The sequence below is a fragment of the Rhinatrema bivittatum genome, chromosome 3, assembly GCF_901001135.1.
Source record: "Rhinatrema bivittatum chromosome 3, aRhiBiv1.1, whole genome shotgun sequence".
Taxonomy (NCBI): domain Eukaryota; kingdom Metazoa; phylum Chordata; class Amphibia; order Gymnophiona; family Rhinatrematidae; genus Rhinatrema; species Rhinatrema bivittatum.
This window is the reverse complement of record NC_042617.1, coordinates 154,110,664-154,134,421: the sequence shown is the minus strand read 5'-3', so window position 1 is coordinate 154,134,421 and position 23,758 is coordinate 154,110,664. Positions and strand designations below refer to the sequence as shown.

The window sequence follows — 23,758 nt, the reverse complement described above, 5'->3', positions numbered from 1 at the left end:
GGTCTAGGAAACACATCCAATCTTGTGGTTGGATAAATGGCAAGATGGTTCCCAGAAATGTCAATTTGAAAATCTGTGTAGAAATGTTGAGAGATCTGAGATCCAAAATGGGTCATAGGCCACCTGAATTTTTGGTTATGAGGAAATATTTTTAATAGCAGCCCTGACTATTCTGAGCGAGCTAGTTTCTTGATGGCATTCTGTTGAAGAATTTGTACTTTTTTTTAACAATGGGATTTGAAAGTAATTTGGTGGTAGTGATGCCAGATGAGGTGCTTGTAGCTGGAGTTTGAAACTGAGACTGTATTTATCTTCAACTATTGTCAGAACCCATTTGTCTGTTATTTGGGGCCAGTGGTCTTTAAGTGATGGAGTCTTCCACTCACGGGTGTGAGATGCTGTGGCAGTAACTCTTAAAAACCCTGAATGGATTTTGAGGTTGTTTGTGGCAACTGTTTTTGTCACCTGTCCCTCTGCCTTCTGCAAGATTGAGTCGATGACGGCTGGTTGCGGGGAGGCTGGTACAGTGTCTGATGGTACCCTTGGAATGGTAAGACCTCTTTGGGGAAAAAAAACATGTTCCAGATGAATGGTCACCACTTGAGGAAAGGGACTGAACAGCAACATTTTGTTCTTTTTAACTGTGTCACTGTTTCTTTTAGTTTCTTCACAAAAAGATTATCTCCTAAGCAGTAAAGGTCAGACAATTTGTCATGAATATCCTCTCTGATGCTGCTAGCTCGAAGCCATGCCATATGTCTTGTGACAATTGATGCCAAAGTGTGAGCTGCCAAGTCGAAGCCTTCGTATGCTGCCCTTAGAAGGTGTCAGAGACCTTCTTCCATGTCGTGTAGAGGTTGTGGTGAAGGTTAACCATCTTCTGATCCTATGAAGGGTTTCAGTGTTTGTAGCATTTCATACAAATACTACACAATATAAAACTGATGTTGTATATGAGTGGTAAGCATGGAACTCTGAAAGAACATTTTCCCCAAAGTCATACAAGAGTTTGTGGTCCTTTCCCGAAGGAGAGTTGGAATGGAGGCATGAATTTTTTTTTGCCTATTTCATGGAAGATTCACAACTACCAAGCTATGTGGTAGTTGTACGATTCTGTAACCTGGTGTTCTTTGCAACCTGATGTTGATGCCAGTTTTTGGGCCACATTGATTCCGGGGAAGGAGATTCCCATGATTTCAATTATATTTGAAGGACTGGGTGGGATGGAAGAGCTGTGCACTGATGGGAGCCCTAGGATTTCCATGACTTCTGAACAAGAGTCTGGTTCCTTCTTCACATCCACTTTCAAGGTGGTGTATAGTTTCTCAACAAATAGAGTAGGTTAAATCCTCTGGAGGTGAAGAATGTTCTATGGGTTCCGCCTAAGGGTCTGAATGAAGACCAGTAGAACTGGATGGGGACTTCCCTGCAGAGTGAATCAAAGGGCTTTCCGAATCTGGAGAACACGGTGGAAAAGATTCTTTTGAAGGCAGGAAAGGAGGGGGTTCCTCTCCATTATTCTGACTCTGATGCTGTCAATGGAGGTGTCCCCAGCATAACCTGCTCTATAGCTACAGATATGGTATACCGGGAAGGGGGGAGGGGGGGGGGGGAAATCGAGGGTTGAACTTGTGGAAATAAAGATGTAAAGAAGTTTCAAATTAGACATTGTTCGGTTCACCACTTGTTGGGATTTATTAGGGGGGGGGGGGAATGAGGGAAAGTTTCCCGTTGTTGCAGTGTATTAAATTTGTTGCATTGCTGTATAGGTGGAATAGATAAGATGGAACATATTGGCTGAGGGGTTTGGAGATAAAGACCTTGCTGCCATAAATTAGAGGGCAGAAAAGTTAGGTATCACATTGATGGTATGTTAGTCAGTATTCTTGGAGGCAGAATAGCTATATAGTTAATATTTCATGCTCTCTTCTAGGGGATGTGAGCTCCACAAATTGTGGATGTTCTTCCTCATATGAGTCTTCTGAGGAATGATGTGAGAAGTCATCACATGGATGTACAAGAAGGGATGGAACAGGTTGGTCCTGTTGGTGATGTTCCCTTTTTTGTTTTTGTGGTTTGGAAGAATCAACAGGATTTTTCACCTTCTTTTAGATGATTGAGATGGTTCGGTGTATACTGATAATTCCGGTGCTGAAAAAGATCTGGTGACTAGTCTTGCATGGAAGAGATGAGACTGAGCTATAAGACTTTTACATCTGCTTTGGTTGCTGGCAGGGTTTTGGGTTTGCCCGCTGTTGCGCCTTATTTGATTGATTGTGTGGCTTTGACGCTTTGTGCGTTGTTCCCGGCACTGTGCTCTGCATTCTGTTCGCAGCATCGAGCACTCCATGCACTCTTTTTGTTTCATACACCATCTTCGGCAATTTGTGAGTTTTCAGCAACCTATGCGGCGCGTTGTGTTGTCTTTGGTAACTGAGTCTCACGCATCGCTATATTTGGCATCGAAGTGTGGCACTTTCTGTGTTACCGTGAACTATTAATGATTTCTGCCCATCGTCTGCAGAGGCTGGTCTCCAATGTTGAATCTGAGGTTTTCTCAACTGATCTGGAGAGGACTGTCATCCCGGCCCTGTCTCCCTGACTCACCGGTCAGGAAGTGGAGGTTGACAAATGGTCCAATGCTGGGACATCACTCGCTTTTAATTTAGCTATTTTTCTGCTCTGTCATTGGGATTTTGGAGACATCTGCCCACAGTCGTGGCAATTGGCTTGATCATGGTCAGGTTCCAAGCAGAGATAACAGTAGTTGTGACCGTCCATTAACAAAATTGTGTGTCCACAACTACAATATTTAAAACTGGATGCTTTTCTTTAAGCCATGATTAGCACTGAAAAGTGCTGTTGTAGGTATCGCCAAAGCAATTTTTATTTTTTTATTTTTTGAGGAGCTGAATCAGAGACAGATTCCACCATCCATGCTCTGTCGTGGACGAAAAAGAACCAAGGAGCCTTCTGGAACTATTCTTTGTGCAGGAATTGCCACACATGCCCAGTACAGAAAACGTTTTGTACCTTTGAGACAGCTCCACCTAGTGTGCCATTCAATGATGTCACAAACGAAGCATGACTAATTCAGCCTGCTTATAGACGGAAAACACAGACTAACCAAACCTACTGTCACAGCAGAAGTCCTTATCTAAACTCTTAACGAGACGTGAATATAAATACATGATTAAGGATAAAGCAGAGTTGCTTACCTGTAACAGGTACTATCCCAGGACAGTATGATGTAGTCCTCATATATGGGTGATGTCACTGGACGGAGCCCTATCATGGAAACTTTTCTGTCAAAGTTTCTAGAAACTTTTGACTGGCACACTGAGCCCACTGAGCATGCCCAGCATGCCATTATCCCTCGAGCCACAGGGGATCCCTTCAGTCTCGTTTGTAGCAATAAGTGCGAACAAAAAATAAAATAAAATGTTTCGGACCCAACTCCGCGGGGTGGGTTTCGTGAGGACTACATCCTGCTGTCCTGGGATAACACCTGTAACAGGTAAGCAACAGTTCTTTATCCCATGACAAGCAGGATGATAGTCCTCACATATGGCTGATTAGCAAGCTGCAGGCTGATTCATATTTGTTGAGGACCAACAGTGTACAACTTGTGCAACTGGCACAACTGGCATACTGTTGGAAAAAATGAGGCAGCCTACAATCACAGTAGGTTGGATGTAGAAGGAGTTGGGATTATACTGGAAATAAGTTCAAGACAGATTGTCCGAAGGCTGAATCTTGTCGTCCTTCTTTGTCCAAGCAGTAATGTGCTGCATAAGTGGGAAGAGAAGTCCATGTTGCAGCTTTACAGATCTCAGTACCTGGTACTGAACGATAGTGTGCTACTGAGGTTGTCATTGCTCTGAGTGCGCTTTTACTCGTCCATGGAGAGAAAGGCCTGCTTTTTCATAGCAGAAGTCTATACAATCTGCTAGCCAGTTGGAGAGAGTTTGTTTGCCCACTGCCCTACCCGGTTTGTTTTTGTCAAAAGAAACAAAAAGCTGGGTGGATTTCCTATGGACTGCAGTGCGGTCCAGATAAAATGCTAGTGCATGTTTACAGTCCAAGGTGTGTAAAACTCTTTCGCCCTGGTGAGAGTGAGGTCTTGGAAAGAATGTGGGCAAGTTTATAGACTGATTCAAGTGGAAATCAGTAACCACCCTGGGAAGGAATTTAGGGTGAGTACGCAGGACCACTCTGTCATGTAGGAACCTGGTATAGGGTAAGTATGTTACAAGTGCTTGTAACTCACTAACTCTTCTAGCAGATGTAATAGCTACTAGGAAGAGAACTTTCCATGTAAGAAATTTAAAATCGCAGGAATCTATGGGCTCAAAGGGAGAACGCATGAGCCTTGTTAGTACCACATTAAGGTCCCGTTCTGTGACTGGTGGCCATAAAGGGGGTTTTAGTTGAATCAAACCTCTCATAAACCTACTGATAAGGTGTTGCACTGATATCGGAGCATCCCCTACTCCTTTGTGGAAAGCTGAGACAGCACTCGGGTGTACCCCTTACTGATGAAGTCTGGAGACCAGATTCTGAAAGATGCCAGAGATAGTCTAATAAAGATGATGTGGGGCAGGAAAATGGATCAATACTATTTTGCATGCACCACGTGGTGAATCTGTTCCATTTACAACGATAGGGTTTTCGTGAAGCTATAAGCACTTGAGAGACATTAGTTGAAAGATTGAGTGGTTGCAGAATCAAGCTTTCAACATCCAGGCTGTTAGGGATAGGGTCTGAAGGTTGGGATGGCACAACATGCCCTGCTCCTGAGTTATGAGAGTGGGTGCTGAGCCCAGGCGAATTGTTTCTCTGATCGAGAAGTATGGGAAACCACACTTGTCGAGGCCAATAAGGGGCTATGAGTATCATTGACCCCTTGTCCTGTTGAGCTTCATTAGAGTTTTTGCTATGAGCAGTATCGGGGGATTCGCGTATAAGAGGCCTGAGTTCCAGGGACGTGCAAAGGCGTCCATGGCTAACTGGTGTCGTTGCTTGTGCAGGGAGCAGAATCTGTCCACTTTGTGATTCAGCTCGGATGCAAAGAGGTCTATTGTTGGTTGACCCCAGCGTTGGAAGATTCTGATTGTTACCACCGGATCCAGGGACCACTCGTGGGGATAGAACTGACGACTGAGGTGATCTGCAACTACGTTGTGTATGCCCGCTAGATAAATGGCCCAGAGAAACATGGAATGTGTTAGGGCGCAGTCCCAAATCTGCGTGGCTTCTTGGCAAAGGAGATAAGAGCCTGTCCCTCCCTGTTTGTTTAGGTACCACATGGCAACTGTGTTGTCTGTTTGTATGAGAACAGTCTTGTGTGAAAGACAGTCCTTGAAGGCATATAGAGTATAACGTATAGCTTGAAGCTCTAGGAAGCTGATTTGAAATGTTGCTTCGAGCTTTATCCAAGTACCTTGAGTCTGAAGGTTTATATGCGTTCCCCAACCTAAGGTGGATGCATCTGTAGTTAAGGTTACTTGTGGAACTGGTTGCTGGAAAGGCAGGTCTGTTAACAAGTTGTTCGTGTTTGTCCACCAGAGGAGAGATGAATGTAACCGGTGGGTGACTGGAATTGGAGACGACAGTGGTTGAAAAGCTTGGAGCCACTGAGATCTTAAAGTCCATTGTGTTATTCTCATGGCCAATCTGGCCATAGGGGTGACGTGGACCACGGAAGCCATGTGGCCCAGCATTGTTAGGAATTGATGGGCTGAAGCTGTTTTCTTGGAGCATAGAGATCTTGCTAGTCTGGAGAGTGTGTCTGCGTGGTCTTTTGGTAGGAAGGCCCTTGATACGGTAGTGTTGAACTCTGCTCCGATGAATTGTAGAAGGCGAGATGGTATGAGGTGGGATTTTTGGTAGTTGATAAGAAATCCCAACGAGTGAAGCAGGTTGATTGTGAGCTTGAAAGAGTCGAGAGCTCCTTGTTTTGACTGGTTCTTGATGAGCCAGTCGTCCAGACAAGGTAAAATATGTATGCTTTTCTTGCACAGGTGGGCCGCCGCTACTGCCAGGTACTTTGTAAATACACGGGGTGCCGAGGCAAGACCGAAGGGCAGAACCAGGTACTGAAAGTGTTGATGACCCACTAGGAAACGCAGGTACTTGCGATGAGGAGGGAATATTGGAACGTGAGCGTGTCTTGAAGATCCAGAGAACAGAGCCAATCCCCTGTTTGAAGAAGGGGAAGCATGGTGCCTAAGGACACCATCCTGAATTTTTCTTTTTGTAGAAATCTGTTGAGATTTCTGAGATCTAAGATGTGGCGGAGGCCTCCTGTTTTCTTTGGAATGAGAAAATAGCAGGAGTAGAATACTCTGCCCTGCTGAGCTCGGGGAACAGGTTCCACAGCCCTAGCTCTCAGAAGGGTGGATAATTCTGTTTCTAGAAGAGTGTTATGATCTTTGTGTACCCAGAGGGAATTTGGTGGGGAATCTCTGGGTACCATGAGAAAATTCAGATGGTAACCTTGTGTTATAATGGATAATACCCATTGATCTGTTGTGATGTTTATCCAATTGGGTAGAAAAAAGGAGACTCGGCCTCCGACCTGTAGATTTTGATTTGGGTTTCTGGAGAGGCTGCTGTTCTCTGGGAGTTTTTCAAAACCCAGATGTTTGGCCTGTGAGGGGGAGGCTGAGGTCTGGATGCCTTTGGTTGCCTGGGTTGGCCTTGTTGTCCTACCACGAGGAGCTGGTGGATAATACCTTCGTGGTCGGTAGAATGGTTTTCTTGTATCTTTCCTGGAGGGGCGTCTTGCAGAAGATGGGAGTCTCTGCAGTAATGATGGAAAGTTGGCGCAGAGTTTCATTATGGTCCTTCAGCTGCGCAACTGCATCTTGCACCTTTTCTCCAAAAAGGTTTTTACCAGTGCAAGGAAGGTCGGATGCCTTCAGCCATGCCCATCTTCTGGCGGCTGTCTCGAAAGAGTCGTAGGCCGCACATACCTCGTGCTTACCTGCTTCAAGACCTTTGTGAATGATGGAACTGAATGTATCTTGATGCTTTTGTGGAAGAGATTCTGTCAGTTCTTGCATCTGCTTCCACAAATTTCTCTGGTATTGCATCATATATAATTGGTATGAGTCAATCCTTGATAAAAGCATGGAGTCTTGGAACATTTTACGTCCTAAATTGTCCAGAAATTTTTGCTCCTTGCCAGGAGGTGTAGATGAATGTGGACGGATTCTCTTTGTGATGTGGGAGTTGAAGTTTTTGGAAACCAGGTATATGCTGCACCAAGTATGTGGCATCAGTTTGCCTGTTCACCGGTGGAACATCGAAGATGCTCCGGAAACTGAGCCAGCATCGGGTGTGGAAGATCATCGATGCCGGTGTCTATGTTTTTCTCCGTGCTTGGTGCTCTTTTTCTCCAGCACAGAGGTAGATTTAATAGATGACCTTGATGGAGTCTGAGACGGGTGGTCACCACTTCCTTCAAGTATCCGTCGGGTTTCAATTACCACTTTTTTAGCCGCTCCTGCTGGTGGCAACTGTGTCTATGTCGATGGAAGTAACCGAAATTTTAATAGGCTTTCCATTTTTCCAGATGAGCCTGTCTGCCTTTAGCAGTCATTTCGACACATGGAGGACAAGAAGTAACATTATGTCCTGCGCCCAAGCATAGTACGCACTCGTCTTGGGGGTCGGTGATAGACATTGCACGAGGGCAATTCGGGCATTTTTTAAATCCTGTTGCCATCATAATAAAACTTGAAGGACGGGCAGCCGTCGACAGCCTTCTGGCAACGAAGAACGGTATCGACCGCAATAAATTTTACTCACCGATCGATGAAAAATGGACGTAAAGTGGGGGACCCCCTATGAAGGGATAACTGAGAAATTTTTTAAACTTTTTCCGTGAGGAAAGATTGTGTGAAGAATCACACAGGGCTCCTAACTGCGAGGCTAATTGCAGCACGGAAAAAAGAAGACTGAAGGGAGTCTCCTGTTCCTCGAGGGATAATGGCATGCTGGGCATGCTCAGTGGGCTCAGTGTGCCTAGTTTCTAGAAACTTTGACAGAAACTATTCCTGATAGGTCTCCGTCCAGTGATGTCACCCATATGTGAGGACTTATCCTGCTTTATCTTCTATCCCTTCAGCAATGTTGCTCACAAAGATACTGAACAGAACCGGTCCCAATACTGATACCTGTGGCACTCCACTTAACATGGCTCTCTCTCTTCAGAGTAGGCTCCATTTACCATTACACAGTCTCCTATCAGTCAACCAGTTTGTAATCCACGCCACCACTTTGGCGCTCAGTCCCAAGCTTCTCATTTTGTCCACAAGCCTCCTACGCTGGACCCTATCAAAAGTGTTGCTGAAATCCAAGTAGGTGACATCAAGTGTTCTTCCTCAATCCAATTCTCTAGTCACCCAACCAAAAAAAATCAGATTTGTCTGACAGGACCTTTCTCTTGTGAATCTATGCTGCCTCAGGTCCAGCAACTTACCAGATTGTAGATAGTTCATTATCCTTTCTTTCAGCAGTGTCTCCATTAATTTTCCTATCCACCGAGGTGAGGCTAACCGGGCTATAGTTTCCAGCCTCCTCTCTACTACCACTTATGAAGCGGGACTACACCAGCTCTTCTCCAATCTCATGGCACCCACTCCTGTTTTCCAGGGATCTATTGAACAGGTCATTTATCGGATTAGCCAGAACATCTTCAAGTTCTTGTAGTATCCTGGGATATACTTCATCTGGCCCCATGGTCTTGTCCACTTTCAATTTTCCTAGCGCTTCCCATACATACTATTCTGTAAAAGGAGTCTAGCCTATTTCCTTCTACAGTCTTGTTAACCAGCAACGGTCTTTCTTCGGGTTATTTTTTTTAGTGAACACTGAACTGAAGTATTTAATATTTCCGCCATGTCCTTGTCTCTCTCCACATATTGCTAGTCACCTTTCAATTTCACTATACCACTTCAGGCTTTCCTTTTTTCTCATATCTGAAAAATGTGTCACCTCTCTATCTCTTTGGCAATCCTTTCTTCCAAACAGATAGAGAGGTGACAAAACACACAAGAATAAAATGATATAGTTGGGTCACACATCAAATTTACTTAAACCCTCCCCCGCCTAACCCTCCCTTTATTTTCATTTTCCTATATTACTCTTCAAGTCGTCCTCTAATAATCTAATCACTTTTACTCAACTCTGTTAGTCTCCTGTGGCAAAGTCTTCTGCCTCCACTGTCATATGGTATCCAGATCTTTTCAAATTTATTCTGCCTGTTTCTCTTTAACTCTGTTTACCCAGATAGACTCTCTCCAATTGCTTAAGAATTCGTGGCACACTTTAGAACTCAGCCCTGTTTGCTAACATGTGCAACATATTAATAGACATACTGGCAGCCATGTAGCAGATAGCATGTACAATACCCGCCTTTACTATAAATGCCAACAGGCCAATTAGTCTGTTCTGATTCATGTGTGCCAGCAAATCTTTGCCCAGTTTTTACTATTTGATTCCAGTATGCCATCTCTGCCATGAGAAGGGATGAGAGCCACGTGGGTATAATGAATAGCACCCATCACATTCAACACACCGGCTATATCAAAGAACGTTCTCTTCATCTCTTTCCACTCCCAAAGCTGCTGTGGGTAAGCTATGTACTCCCTAACCCTCTTCAGCATGACCCCCAGCACCTGAGTAAAGTGACTGGAGAACATTGATTGCTGAGTAAAGTAACAGGATAGCATTGATTGCTCCATACCAGCCACCATAGCAACTGTGTTCTGGAATGAACCAGTGGCCAGAAAATGAAGGGCTCCGAGCAGCTTCACCAGGCCTGGGATGGAATTCCACAATCTGTCAGTGGATCTATGTCTTCTCTGATCTTGTTGTACAGAACCATGATAGCCCTGGAGCTCAATTCTATATGTTCTCACCACATTCAACCCTAGCATCCCCAACAGCATGGTCCTGAGACAATATCTGCTGCCTTCAAATCCTGTGGCCTGCTTCAGCTAGAACTACCAGCTCCTGTCAATCCCTCCTCTCTGCCTGTTCCTTCATGACCTTCTCTCTCTCCTGCCATGACCTCTGTGACCTGCCACAACTGCTGCTGTAATCCTTTGACAAACCCACAGGATATACCACAGCATCAGGAACCGGACACCATCTAAAATCTCCATAATTACACCAGAGTTGCACGGAGACACAACCATACCACACCAATGAAAGCAACAGACTAAAATGGCCCCCCGAGTCGGCACAGTCACTTAACTTATGCCCTGACTGTGGCCTCCCTTCTGGCACGGCTCCCTGCATTGCCCGTAAATAATCGCTTCCTTTGTATGCCAATAGTGTGCACTCATGCAGAAAAAGCCGCTGGTCTGTAAGCACGTTTCTATGCAGTTATTTTCCGTGCAAAAAACCATTACATACACATAAAGGGATTTGCGCAGAAAAACAAACCTGCGTCCACTTTAAAGCACTTATTACATCCGCCACTATGAGCCTTCACATGCCTGTCTTGGGTCAGACCTACCTGGACATAAAGAGGTACAGTCTGCTATCAGATTAGAAAAGGTGTGCTGAGGGACTTCTGGTTATGGCTTACTGTTGATCAGACACGGAGGTAGGAGCTTCTGCAGTGTTCCCCATAGACCAGTGGTTCTCAACAGGTGTGTCAGGACACACAAGTGTGTCGTGAAGTCTTGGGAGGTTTGTCGCACAGCTAGCAGAAGACTGATCTTTCTTCATCAGTCTGAGCAGGAGTTGGCCGACTTCTCTTTTATTGGGTATGACAGGAAGCTGCTATTGCTTCCTTCTCCTCTTCCTGGCCAGTGGGAGGTTGTTCCTTCCTCCTTCACCCAAATCAGAGCATGATATCACCAACTGCCATTCATATGGGCCCAGCAGGACACCAACTTTATCTCCCTCTGTCTGGCCTGGCAGTGAGGCTAATGCTGTCTTCCCCCCATGTGGCCTGGATGTGAAAGCAGAAGCATAAAGGGAGAAAAGTGCATACTCTTTAGAAAGCAGAGTTGCTTACCTGTAACAGGTGTTCTCACAGGACCGCAGAATGTTAGTCCTCACATAGGTGACATCATCATTATGGAGCCCAATCATGGAACACTTTTGTCAAAGTTTCTAGAACTTTGACTGTCACCTACTGGGCATACCCAGCATGGCACTAACCCTGCATCCAGCAGGGGTCTCCCCTCAGACTTATGTATAGTAAGAAGAGCATGCAAAAAATAAAACAAATTGCAAGCGTACCCAACTCCGCGGGGTGGTGGGCGGGTTTCGTGAGGACTAGCATCCTGCTGTCCTGGGAGAACACCTGTTACAGGTAAGCAACTCAGCTTTCTCCCAGGACAAGCAGGATGTTAGTCCTCACATATGTGTGAATAGCGAGCTACAGGATGCCCAAATAATTGAACCAAAAGCACCCAATGACATGCAACAGGCACAACAACAAGGGCGGTTTTGGGTAGGAGGGCAGCCTGAGTTTCACAGTGGGTTGCAGGAAGGAAGTTGGGTTATTAGTCTGGAAACAAATTACAAAGGACAGACTGGTCAAAGATGGAATCTTGCCTGCCAGCCTTGTCAAGACAATAAATGAGCTGCAAAGTACTATGGATTGATTTAAGTGGAAATCAGTCACTACCTTTGGCAAAAATTTAGGGTGAGTGTGGAGTACCACACGATCATGGAGAAATTTTGTGTACGGTGGGTATGTTGCCAGCGCCTGTAGCTCACTGACTCTGCAAGCTGATGTTAAAGGAAGTAGAGTACTTTCCAAGTGAGATGACGTAGCTCGCAGGAGTGCAGGTGCTCGAACGGAGGTCGCATGAGTCGTGCTAGTACTACATTAAGGTCCCATGCCAGAACCGGAGGATGCAGTGGAGGCTTCATCTGTAACAAGCCTCTCATAAAAGCACCCTACAAGGTGTTGCGCCGAGATTGGGGCATCTCCTATGCCTTTGTGCTAAGTGGCTATGGCGCAGATATACACTTGAATGGAGGAGGTTTGTAGGCCAAACTCTGAGAGGTACCAGAAATAGTCTAGGAACCTTGTTGTGGGGCAGGAGAAGGGATCTATTTCTTTTGTCGTGCACCACAAGGAGAATCTTTTCCACTTGGAATGATAAGATTTCCTAGTAGAAGGCTTTCGTGAAGCCACAAGGACCTGGGACATGCTGTTGGAAAGGTTAAGGGATTGTAGTATTAACCTTTCAACATCCAAGCTGTCAGAGACAGGGAGTGAAGGTTCGGATGACGCAATAGTCCATTGTTTTGAGTTATCAGAATTGGATCTCTGCCCAGGCGAATTTGTTGCTGGACTGAGGTCGCGTAAGATGGGAAACCAAACCTGGCGCGGCCACTGAGGGGCTATGAGGATCATTGTGCCCTGGTCCTGCCGTAACTTCACGAGAGTCTTGCTGATGAGTGGAAGTGGAGGGTAGGCATATAGTAGCCCAGTTGTCCACAAGTGGGCAAAGGCTTCTCGTGGTGGTGTTTTGCGGCTGCGGTGTAGAGAGTAAAGGTTGTCTACTTTGTGGTTGTAAATTGACGCAAAGTGGTCTATTTGCGGGTGGCCCCACTGGTTAAAAATTATTTTCGCTATAGTGGGATCTAGGGACCATTCGTGGGGATGAAAGGTCCGGTTGAGATTGTCCGCTATCACATTGTCCGGGCCTGCCAGGTAGGTTGCTCTCAGTAGCATGGAGTGGGAGAGAGCCCAGGCCCAGATCTGCGCCATCTCTTATGTTTTTGTAAGGATGTGAACCCTGGGCCGAGATGAGAAGTGTCTCCGCCCACAGGGAGGAGCCCTGTGAGCCTCACCGTCTGTAGGTGCGGTATCAGCAGCGTAGGACATAGCTGTATGATAGAGACTATTATGAAGGATGGAAAGGCAGAGCCTGCAAAGTGGGAGATGCAAATAAGTACAGTTCTGAGCAGTGGGGTATTCCCAGGGTAATACCACTGATGTGAAGATCCGGTAGTGGCCCACAGAGCGGGGTACGCCAGGAAGTCCCTTCAGATGAGTAGAGATGACCTCAGAAGTGCAGATCCGGTAGTGGCCCGCAGAGCGGGGTACGCCAAGGATGTCTGTACTGAAGTTGATGATGAGACGACTGAGGTGCAGGAACCTGGAAGTGGATCTTGTAGCTGGTGCGGCAATAGCCTGCAGCTCAGGGTATACTGGAACAATTTCTACTGAAGAGGAAATTGTAGTGGCCCAAGGCACGGGGTACACCGCAGACAAGCTTTAGTAAAGCTAGTATCGTTGAAGTCTGTAGTAAAGTATTCACAAGTGGTAGTTCCAGGAGAGGGTCCCGAGAAGTGGGTCAGGTAGATTTCCAAGGCAGAAAGGCCCTCCGAGGAGCGGATAGCCAGGAACGCGGAAGGGCCCCGGAGGAGTGGGTACCCAGAACGTCCACACGCCAAGGCAGGAATCTGGAACTGGAAATCCAAGAATGGAGCAGATTCAGCAATGAGGTAACTCCTTGCTAACTCATAGCAGCAGAGGGCCGGTCTACTTAAGTACAGCAGCGAGTTGACATCAAATGGAGGGGACGCCTCCGAGGTTCCCACCACGACGTGTACAAAGGAGGCCCTTGCGCGCATGCGCCTTAGGTGATTCCGGAGACAAGATGGCAGTCTGCAGCGCCCACGCCATCCCAGGGACTCTGGAGAGGTCAGCGTTGGTTGGTGGAGGTCGTCATTCTTCCTAGGATTGATGGTGCAGGGAAAAAGGAAGTGAGCATGAGAGGTCGCAGCCGTCTGCAACCGACGGGCATAACCGTCTCCTGGCATAGCAGATAAGAGCCTGTGCCCCCTTGTTTGTTGATATACCACATCGCTACCTGGTTGTCTGTTTGAATTAGGATTACCTTGTTGGAGAGGCAGTCCTGAAAAGCAAAGAGGGCATATCGAATTGCCCAGAGCTCCAGGAAATGTATCTGGTGCTTTGCCTCCGCTGCAGTCCAGGTTCCCTGGGTTTGGAAGTTGTTGACGTGGGCTCCCCAACCCAGATTGGATGCATCTGTTGTCAGAGTAATTTGAAGTTCCGGAGATTGGAAGGGTAGTCCTAGCCGAAGATTGGACTCCCGTATCCACCAAGCTAGTGAGAGACGAAGCTGGCTGGTGACATGGACAATGTGGGACATGTGTTGGTTTGATTGGGACCACTGGGACTTTAAAGTCCATTGTGTTACTCTCATGGCTAGTCGAGCTATTTGGGTTACATGAACCGTGGACGCCATGTGACCTAGCAAGGTTAGTAGATGACGAGCTGTAGTGCTTCGGAGAGTCTGAATTGCTTTGGCCAAGGTTGATTAAAAAGCGTGCTCGGTCGTTTGGGAGAAACGCTTTGGCCTGGACAGTATGTAGATCTGCTCCGATGAACGAGAGAGTGCATGATGAAGTCAGATGTGACTTGGGATAGTTTATGAGAAACCCCAATGACTGAAGTAGGTTGATGGTAAAATGGAGGGAGTGAAGTACTATCTCCTTTGATGGGCCTCTGAGCAGCCAATCGTCTAGATAGTGAATGCTGTGTTGCCGCAAGTGAGCTGCTACTAAAGCCAGGCATTTTATAAACACGCAGGGTGCTGATGCTAGGCTGAAGGGTAGCATTCGGTATTGGAAGTGACCGTGGCCCACTATGAACCTGAGGTATTTTCGATGAGGAGGGAATATGGCAATATGGGCATAAGCCTCCTGAAGATCTAGAGAACAGAGCCAATCTCCCTTTTGCAGGAGAGGTAGCATGTTGCCCAAGGTTACCATTCTGAAATTTTACTTGCGGAGGTGTTTGTTTAGGGCGCGTAGGTCCAGGATAGGATGAATGCTGCCTGCCTTTTTTGGAATTAGAAAATACAGAAGTGTGAAGTTGGCAGTGTCGGTCCTGTTTGTGAGCTTTTGGAAAGAAAGTAGGAAGCATGATATATTGTTTCAAGTGAAATGCGGATCCTACCTTTGGTAAGAATTTTGAGTGGGTAGTAGTGTACAAATGCTTGTAACTCACTCACTCTTCCAGCCAACATAATTGCTACTAGGAAGACTCTCTTCCAAGTTAGATATTTTAGTTTGGCCGATTCTAGGGGTTTGAAGGGTGGATTCATCAATGTGAGAATTATGTTCAGGTCCCAAGGTACTGGGGATGTGTGAAATCATCATAGGTCAAGTGGACTAGATGTTTCTTACACCTCCTCTTTTTCCAAAAAGAGGTAAGAATTATCCCATTTCTCCCTTTAGAGAAATAGGATAAGTGTTTGCACTTCTTCCCAGAGGATGTGCAAATTATGCAGATTTGCAGGCCAGCTATACAGGACTAAATCATAGCGTTATGAAACTGAAAACAGCCCTCCACCCCCAAGGCAGTGTGCAAGGTACAGAAGGGGAAAGACTGGAGCAGACACAGCAAAGTTGCATCATTTTGGAGATGTTAGGAGGGGCTGAGTGGAGAATTATTAGGGGTGATGAGAGAGGCTTGGGGGTGGAATGTCTTCATGCATGAAAGAGGGGAAGGGAAGAGGGGCAGCATTTGTGTTTGAGAGAAGGGATTGGTGCCGTGTGTATAAGTTAGAAAGGGATGCGAGAGAGAGCAGAACTGGAGCACGGTGGGACACATGCATCATCCTCCTTGCCCTCCCCCACAAATGCAATTCATATCCTCTGTCCCTTGATATCTGATTCTATCCCCATATCCTAATACTTCTTTCTTGTTACCTCTCCTTTTGCACCAGAACTTTGAATCTCCATCATCCTCCCTCCAGCTCTAACTTCTCCCTGCCTCAGACCCAGAACTTACCTCCTACCTCTTCCAGGATTCCCATCTTCTATTCTCCCCATGCCTAGTCATCTTTCCTTCTCAAATTCTTACTCCTATTGCTAGTTCTCACATTCTCACCCCATTTCTGTTCATCCTTCCTTCTCTCAAATCCCTGAGATCTCCTCCCTGTACTGATACTCGAGATCCCTTTTCCTCACTCAGTAAAAAGAAAATACAGACAAGCAATGCTGGAAAACTACTATATTTTTATAATGTAAAATAAAATGGAAATGTTTGTTAATGTTTTACAATTTTCTAATTTTTGCTACAGAACTTACCCTGAGCTACTGCTGGAAACTGGGGCTGTACCTTACACCTTTCTAGACCCTGTTGTCCAACCTTATGAGTCATGGGGGGGGGGGGGGGGGGGGAGGAGAAGCAGCAATACGCATGCCTACGGATAACAAAATCCTAAATCCATCACTGCTGACAAATTAAAAGTGAAAATTTTATGGATTCTAAAAGAGGACCTCAGGCTAAGACTCTTGATGTGTGAAATCATCATAGCAAGAGAAGGGATTGGTGCCGTGTAAGTTAGAAAGGAATGAGAGGGACCTCAGGCCTTTTTTTAGATAAGGCATCAAAAAAGATGAATTAAGAGTCAAAAAATTAAGATGAATTAAGAATCAAAAAAGATGACTTAAGAGTTACTTTCTTTTTCCTTCCGCTCCCAGTTTAAGCATCCCTGTTTTTTGTAACTGCTCTCTTCCGCACTACAGTTCCTGTTTGTGTTTTCTGTTTATGCACCATCGTTCTATTTTAAATCAGCATGATGGGATTTTATCTTGAATGCCGGTATATAAAAACCTTAAATAAAATAAAATAAGAGGGAAAACAAAACAAAGAGCTTTGTGACTTAAATAAGGAAATGTTTCTGATAGGTGTATTTTTTTTTCACAGAAGGATATGAGTGAAAAAAAATACCAAAAAAAAACTGAGGAAGAGTTCATGATGCATGGCTGTGTGGCTCTGGCTGTGCATAATCAGAAAAGGTCTTCTAGTCCTTTTTAGCTCTTGCTAGTAAAACATTATGTTCCCAGTGTTGTTGGATATCAACCACATGTTGCTGATTTATCCTGCTTGTTCACTACAACGAAAAATTCATAGTGCACATTAGGAACAACTTTTACTTAAGAATGTGCAGGACTATAGATTCACATATAACATACATATTCCTGTAATGTGCAACTCTAAAGAAAGTCAAATCTAAAAAAAAAACAAAAACATAATACTTAGGTTAGGTAGATAGCATTGTCACACAATGCTATCTATTCAAAGATTTCAGAGATTGTGGGGAACTCCCAGCCTGCCCATGGCCCCCTAAATGAAATTTGCAATAGTCTGACTCCACAAAAATAAAATGGACAACTTAAGGAATTACCAAGCCATCTGTAACTTCTAAATGGATGATGCATCTACAAAATTTACTAGATAAAAAAAAAAAAAAAAATTTACTGCACAATAAAAATATATTACTGATATTTAATAACTATACTCCCAATTTCAATTCGTATCATCCTATGCTCTGATTTTCAGTGCTGTGCCTTTTATCGATTGATAAATGAGAATGTAGTTCTTACTTTATAAAATCTAAAGTAGTCTCTCTCTTGCAGTTTCTGTATCTTTGGAAAAATCTTGTAGTTGTTGAAGCTATCGATGCTTTCAATATCGCAGAAAACAATCATCTAATACTCCTGTGAGCTGTGTAAAGAAAAAAATACGTTACCAAATTTTGGACGTTTTGTATCAGTTTAACTAAACTGAACATTTTATTTTCAAAAGATTCTTTCTAATAAACAGTTATAAAAATGGGAACATTCCCATTTGTAAACAAGGCCTATGTGACTATGGTAAAAAAGTATTTATAAATCAGGCATTACATATTTCAGCTCATAATTATCTATTTCTCTAGCTGTAAGGTAAGCAAACATGATCTTTGAGACGCATTGTAGCCTGTATGCTTAGTTTACAGCTAAGCAAAAGGAAGAGTCCCTTGAGAATCAAATAACCTCATGATGGATAAGAAACAGTTTGGTGAATTGAAGCACAAACTATTAATCTTCTTTTAACATACATTATATGCTTTTTTGAAAAATATTATGGCCAGTTTGCACATATTGGCAAACTGTCATTCTAGTATATACTGAAAATCTACCATGGTTGCCAGCAGTACAGTAAAATAATGTGATTGCCATGCTAGTCTACTTAGATAAGGAGAAATAAAGGTCAATAAACAAATTGTAGGTGATACCTTTATTGGACTAAGGCCCCCATAGAAACAGACTGGGAAAAAAGCCTTAGTAAACCAAATCATAAATGTATTAGTTCAGTTTAATAAAAACATCCCACTTAAGTTTGCTGACTTAAATTTACTAAATTTTGGAACCTGAGTATAATTCCATAGAACTGGAATTGCCCATCTATAAAAGGTGTTCGTCCGAGGATAAACTTAGCCATGCATTGTACAAAACCTCAACAGGGATGTCCTCGACTTGAAATAGCTTCCTGCCAGATATAGACAGTACTCTAACAGGAGATCTAGAGAGCAGTACTCTTGCCATTTTTATCAGAAGAGAGGTTCAAAAGCCTTAGACTGTTTCCTCAAAGTAGAGGAGGGTTCCAGGAATGCAATACCCTAGGAATAGAGAATGTAGGTGGTCCCGATTGCAAAAGTCAGCCTAGTGCTAAAGAATATCATTAACATGATTAATTTTGCTCAAGGAGCAGACAGTGCAGCTGCTGTTGGCACTATAACAGCGAGTTCACCCAGCATCAGCACCAATGCAATATTGATGGAAGTAGACTGCTAAGCACACTTATTATTGAGGCCCTCAAAGCATGATAGTCAGCATGTCTGAAGCATCGATCAGATGCCTTGTCTATACCCTTTTTCTCCCTAATTGTTGGAAATATCAGCACAGGAACAATCTTGTAGACAACTATAAATCCTTCAGGGTGCTTCACGGTCGTTTGTAGAGGTGGCCTTAAGCCTCTGGACTGGCTCTTAGAAGACCAGTGCAGCTTGACCTCAGCATGGGAGTTGGGGAAAGCCTCCAGGCATGGCTAAAGTGGTTACAGTGGAAGTTTGACACTGTTAGGAAGGAAAACTAAGTAAGTTACTTGTAACGTGTGTTCTTCATAGATAGCAGATCATCAGAAACACAGATGAGCAATGTAACAGCATAGACAAGAAGAGTTTCTCATGATCTAGAAAAGCAAAAGTTTTTTTTGGGCATGTGAAAGACTTCCCCTGCAGCTGTCACCTCCTAGACCCTCTGAGTCCTATAATAGCTTAAAGAACCCAGCTTCAAAAGGGGAATTTTAAAAATGTTTATATGACTAAAGTTAGTTGATGTTCATTTTGAAATATTCTTTATTAGTATGGTTTTACTGTTATTGATATTTTATATTTGATTGTATTTGCTGTTTTGAGGAACAGCAATGTTTCTGTTTTTCCATTGTTGCAAGGCATACAGAGTCTGGCTTCTTGTGGTTTGCAGTTCAGTTTTTGTCTGCACGTTTATATTTATATTTTATGGTCCCTCTATTTTGTATTGGATGAGAGTCTGTCTATGTTCTGCATGTGTGACTTAGGTGAGGTATTCTGCTAGCATGAATAAATGGATCTATAGCAGCCTGACTTGTTCAGTTTTTCTAACAGGAGATATATTGGTGTTTTAAGGCTTGTTGTAATACTTACAGTGTTGACTTTCACAGGTAAGGTTCTTATTATTTTGAGTCTGGCAGTTGTGTGTTATGGTATGGCAGTTTTTCTATAGGACCGGAGTACATCCCCAGTCTGTCTTGCTCTCTCCCATCCTTCTAATAACTATCCTCCTCCACCAGTCCATTCCCCCCAGATCCAGCTTTGTGGATGTGTAGTTACTAAATAAAATTACTGAATATAAGTACATTCTTCCACATGTAATGCCGTGCTTTGCAATTATATGTATTCCATTTATATCAGTAATACATTTTATATATTATGAATGTCTGGTGTGTATATAATAATTTCTTTGCTATTACACATTAATAACTTTTCCATATACAGCACATAGCTACAGGTAAAAATGAAAGAGAAGCATGAGGAGGTCCGCAAAAATTTTTGAACTTGAAAAGAGTTCCATGCTCCCAAAAAGGTTGACAACCCCAATTTTAAAGGTGTATAACAAAATGTGACCTTCCACACATCAAGTACCTGAGCTGGCAAGAACTCAAAGGCTCAAGACAGCAGATGGCTTATTGGGAGGCTTCAGCTGAAGCAAGATTTATAAAACCAGCTTGTTCCTTTAAGTCAAGCAATAAAAACCTCCTAGAAATTCCTTCCAACAAAGCAGTATGTCTGCACCTAACCAGAGAGCATTTTCCATTGTTGGCCCTCAAATCTGGAACTCACTACCCGACTCAGAGCAGCTGAGTACAGTTCCACTTTAAAAAAGTCACATGCTATTTTTGTTTAAACAGACATACAATCTAGACCAACTCTATTGGAACTCAACACTGATTGATGGTTCCTAATATGAACAGTGTCTCTCATCGCTTTATGGCAGCATCATTGTTCTCTCATTCTATATTTTGTTCATGATTTTATATATGTTCTCACTTGGAATCTTCTTTGAACTTTTTGCAGCAAATGCAGAATATAAATTTTAATATAGTCAAGATCTGCTTGAAAAACTGACAACTAGAAGTTGTACAGAGATGGAACTTCATTCTACATGCTGGCAAAAAGTGCTAATTATACAGCATATCATCCTAACTGTTGAAATGGTTTAGTGGACTCTTAGGCCGGCCTGACGGAGAAGATGGAAACAGTCTCCGGACTAGCAGACAGGCCGGGAGGCAGATACTGGACGAATTGAAGAGAAGGATCTTCACCCTGGAAGCCCGCACTCCGCCGGGAGGAGCCGGACCACTGGGACTTAGGTGAGAGAAGAAGACTGCTTCACCCTGGAGACCCAAGGCTCCCCCGGGAGGAGCCCGGGCCGCTGGGACTTAGGCGAGAGTAGAATCCGACGAGAAGATCCGAGGTCAAGGCAGACAAGTCAAGAACAGGACCAAGGCAGACAAGTCAAGAACAGGACCAAGGCTAGAACTCAAGGCGGACACGAACCAGGACTGGAACTGAAGCAGACAACCGGAACAGGAACCAGGATCAAAGCTGGAACTAAAGCAGGCAACTGGAATAATACAAACAAGAACTCCTGAGGCACACAGCAACGAGGACCATTAAGCAACCTTGTTGCCAGGCAATAAACTGAATTGCCACTTGGTTCCAATATTTATCTAAAGTATTTACTGAAGCCTTACTCAAAATCCGTCTCTAAGACCGGATTCTACACCGGAAACATTTTTTTTGGAAGGACAGGGGATGGTTTCATATATTTATTATCCGGCAATCACAACTCGGTGCCTTGTTGTTTTAATCATCAACACACCCTCCAACCTCCCTATGTTTATTTCAAACGTATTTTTTTTTTAAGCCTTTTTTAGAGATAGGCATCAGTAAATTTCCTTCTTTATTCTTTTATTTTTGTTTATCTTATGTCCATATTTTCTTAGTGTTAAAACACTACTATTAATACTCCAGACAGTCAGAAATTGAATAGTTTGTACTTGGCTTTAAAATGTCTCGAATAATCCCGACTTGCGCAAGTTTCAACATCCAATGTCTTAAGAACATAAGAAAATGCCATACTGGGTCAGACCAAGGGTCCATCAAGCCCAGCATCCTGTTTCCAACAGTGGCCAATCCAGGCCATAAGAACCTGGCAAGTACCCAAAAACTAAGTCTATTCCATGTAACCATTACTAATGGCAGTGGCTATTCTCTAAGTGAACTTAATAGCAGGTAATGGACTTCTCCTCCAAGAACTTATCCAATCCTTTTTTAAACACAGCTATACTAACTGCACTAACCACATTCTCTGGCAACAAATTCCAGAGTTTAATTGTGCGTTGAGTAAAAAAGAACTTTCTTCAATTAGTTTTAAATGTGCCCCATGCTAACTTCATGGAGTGCCCCCTAGTCTTTCTACTATCCGAAAGAGTAAATAACCGATTCACATCTACCCGTTCTAGACCTCTCATGATTTTAAACACCTCTATCATATCCCCCCCTCAGTCGTCTCTTCTCCAAGCTGAAAAGTCCTAACCTCTTTAGTCTTTCCTCATAGGGGAGTTGTTCCATTCCCCTTATTTTGGTAGCCCTTCTCTGTACCTTCTCCATCGCAATTATATCTTTTTTGAGATGCGGCGACCAGAATTGTACACAGTATTCAAGGTGCGGTCTCACCATGGAGCGATACAGAGGCATTATGACATTTTCTGTTTTATTCACCATTCCTTTTCTAATAATTCCCAACATTCTGTTTGCTTTTTTGACTGCCGCAGCACACTGCACCGAGGATTTCAATGTGTTATCCACTATGACACCTAGATCTCTTTCTTGGGTTGTAGCACCTAATATGGAACCCAACATTGTGTAATTATAGCATGGGTTATTTTTCCCTATATGCATCACCTTGCACTTATCCACATTAAATTTCATCTGCCATTTGGATGCCCAATTTTCCAGTCTCACAAGGTCTTCCTGCAATTTATCACAATCTGCTTGTGATTTAACTACTCTGAACAATTTTGTGTCATCTGCAAATTTGATTATCTCACTCGTCGTAGTTCTTTCCTGATCATTTATAAATATATTGAACAGTAAGGGTCCCAATACAGATCCCTGAGGCACTCCACTGTCCACTTCCTTCCACTGAGAAAATTGCCCATTTAATCCTACTCTGATTTTTGTCTTTTAGCCAGTTTGCAATCCACAAAAGGACATCGCCACCTATCCCATGACTTTTTACTTTTCCTAGAAGCCTCTCATGAGGAACTTTGTCAAACGCCTTCTGAAAATCCAAGTATACTATATATCTACCGGTTCACCTTTATCCACATGTTTATTAACTCCTTCAAAAAAGTGAAGCAGATTTGTGAGGCAAGACTTGCCCTGGGTAAAGCCATGCTGACTTTGTTCCATTGAACCATGTCTTTCTATATGTTCTGTGATTTTGATGTTTAGAACACTTTCCACTATTTTTCCTGGCACTGAAGTCAGGCTAACCGGTCTGTAGTTTCCCGGATCGCCTCTGCAGCCCTTTTTTAATATTGGGGTTACATTTGCTATCCTCCAGTCTTCAGGTACAATGGATGATTTTAATGATAAGTTACAAATTTTTACTAATAGGTCTGAAATTTCATTTTTTAGTTCCTTCAGAACTCTGGGGTGTATACCATCCGGTCCAGGTGATTTACTACTCTTCAGTTTGTCAATCAGGCCTACCACATCTTCTAGGTTCACCGTGATTTGATTCAGTCCATCTGAATCATTATCCATGAAAACCTTCTCCATTACGGGTACCTCCCCGGTAGATGTAGTGTTCTTGGATTTTCAGAAGGCATTTGACAGAGTTCCGCATGAGAGGCTCCTAGGAAAAGTAAAAAGTTATGGGATAGGTGGCGATGTTCTTTCGTGGATTACAAACTGGCTAAAAGACAGGAAAGAGTAGGATAAAATGGACAATTTTCTCAGTGGGAGTGGGCAGTGGAGTGCCTCATGGATCTGTATTGGGACCCTTACTTTTCAATATATTTATAAATGATCTGGAAAGAAATACGACAAGTGAGGTAATCAAATTTGCAGATGATACAAAATTGTTCAGAGTAGTTAAATCACAAGCAGATTGTGATAAATTGCAGGAAGACCTTGTGAGGCTGGAAAATTGGGCATCAAAATGGCAGATGAAATTTAATGTGGACAAGTGCAAGGTGATGCATATAGGGAAAAATAACCCATGCTACAGTTACACAATCAGGCCTATCCAGTACAGAGCGGTAGGAAGAGCTGCGTTAGTGCCTACGGCACCCGCGGTTACC

At 43.7% G+C, this 23,758-nt stretch overlaps 1 protein-coding gene across 4 annotated transcripts in view; it reads right to left on the bottom strand.

Annotated features, from left to right (window-relative positions):
- The window catches only part of ERO1B (endoplasmic reticulum oxidoreductase 1 beta), a 281,408-nt gene that overhangs the window by 210,274 nt on the left and 47,376 nt on the right, over nt 1–23,758 (bottom strand). For all 4 annotated transcript variants that reach the window (XM_029593832.1, XM_029593830.1, XM_029593833.1 and 1 more), the window contains exon 2: nt 17,410–17,530. In XM_029593832.1, coding sequence (XP_029449692.1) covers nt 17,410–17,514 — 105 coding nt within the window. In that variant the 5' untranslated portion in view covers nt 17,515–17,530. The remainder of the gene's footprint in view (nt 1–17,409; nt 17,531–23,758) is intronic.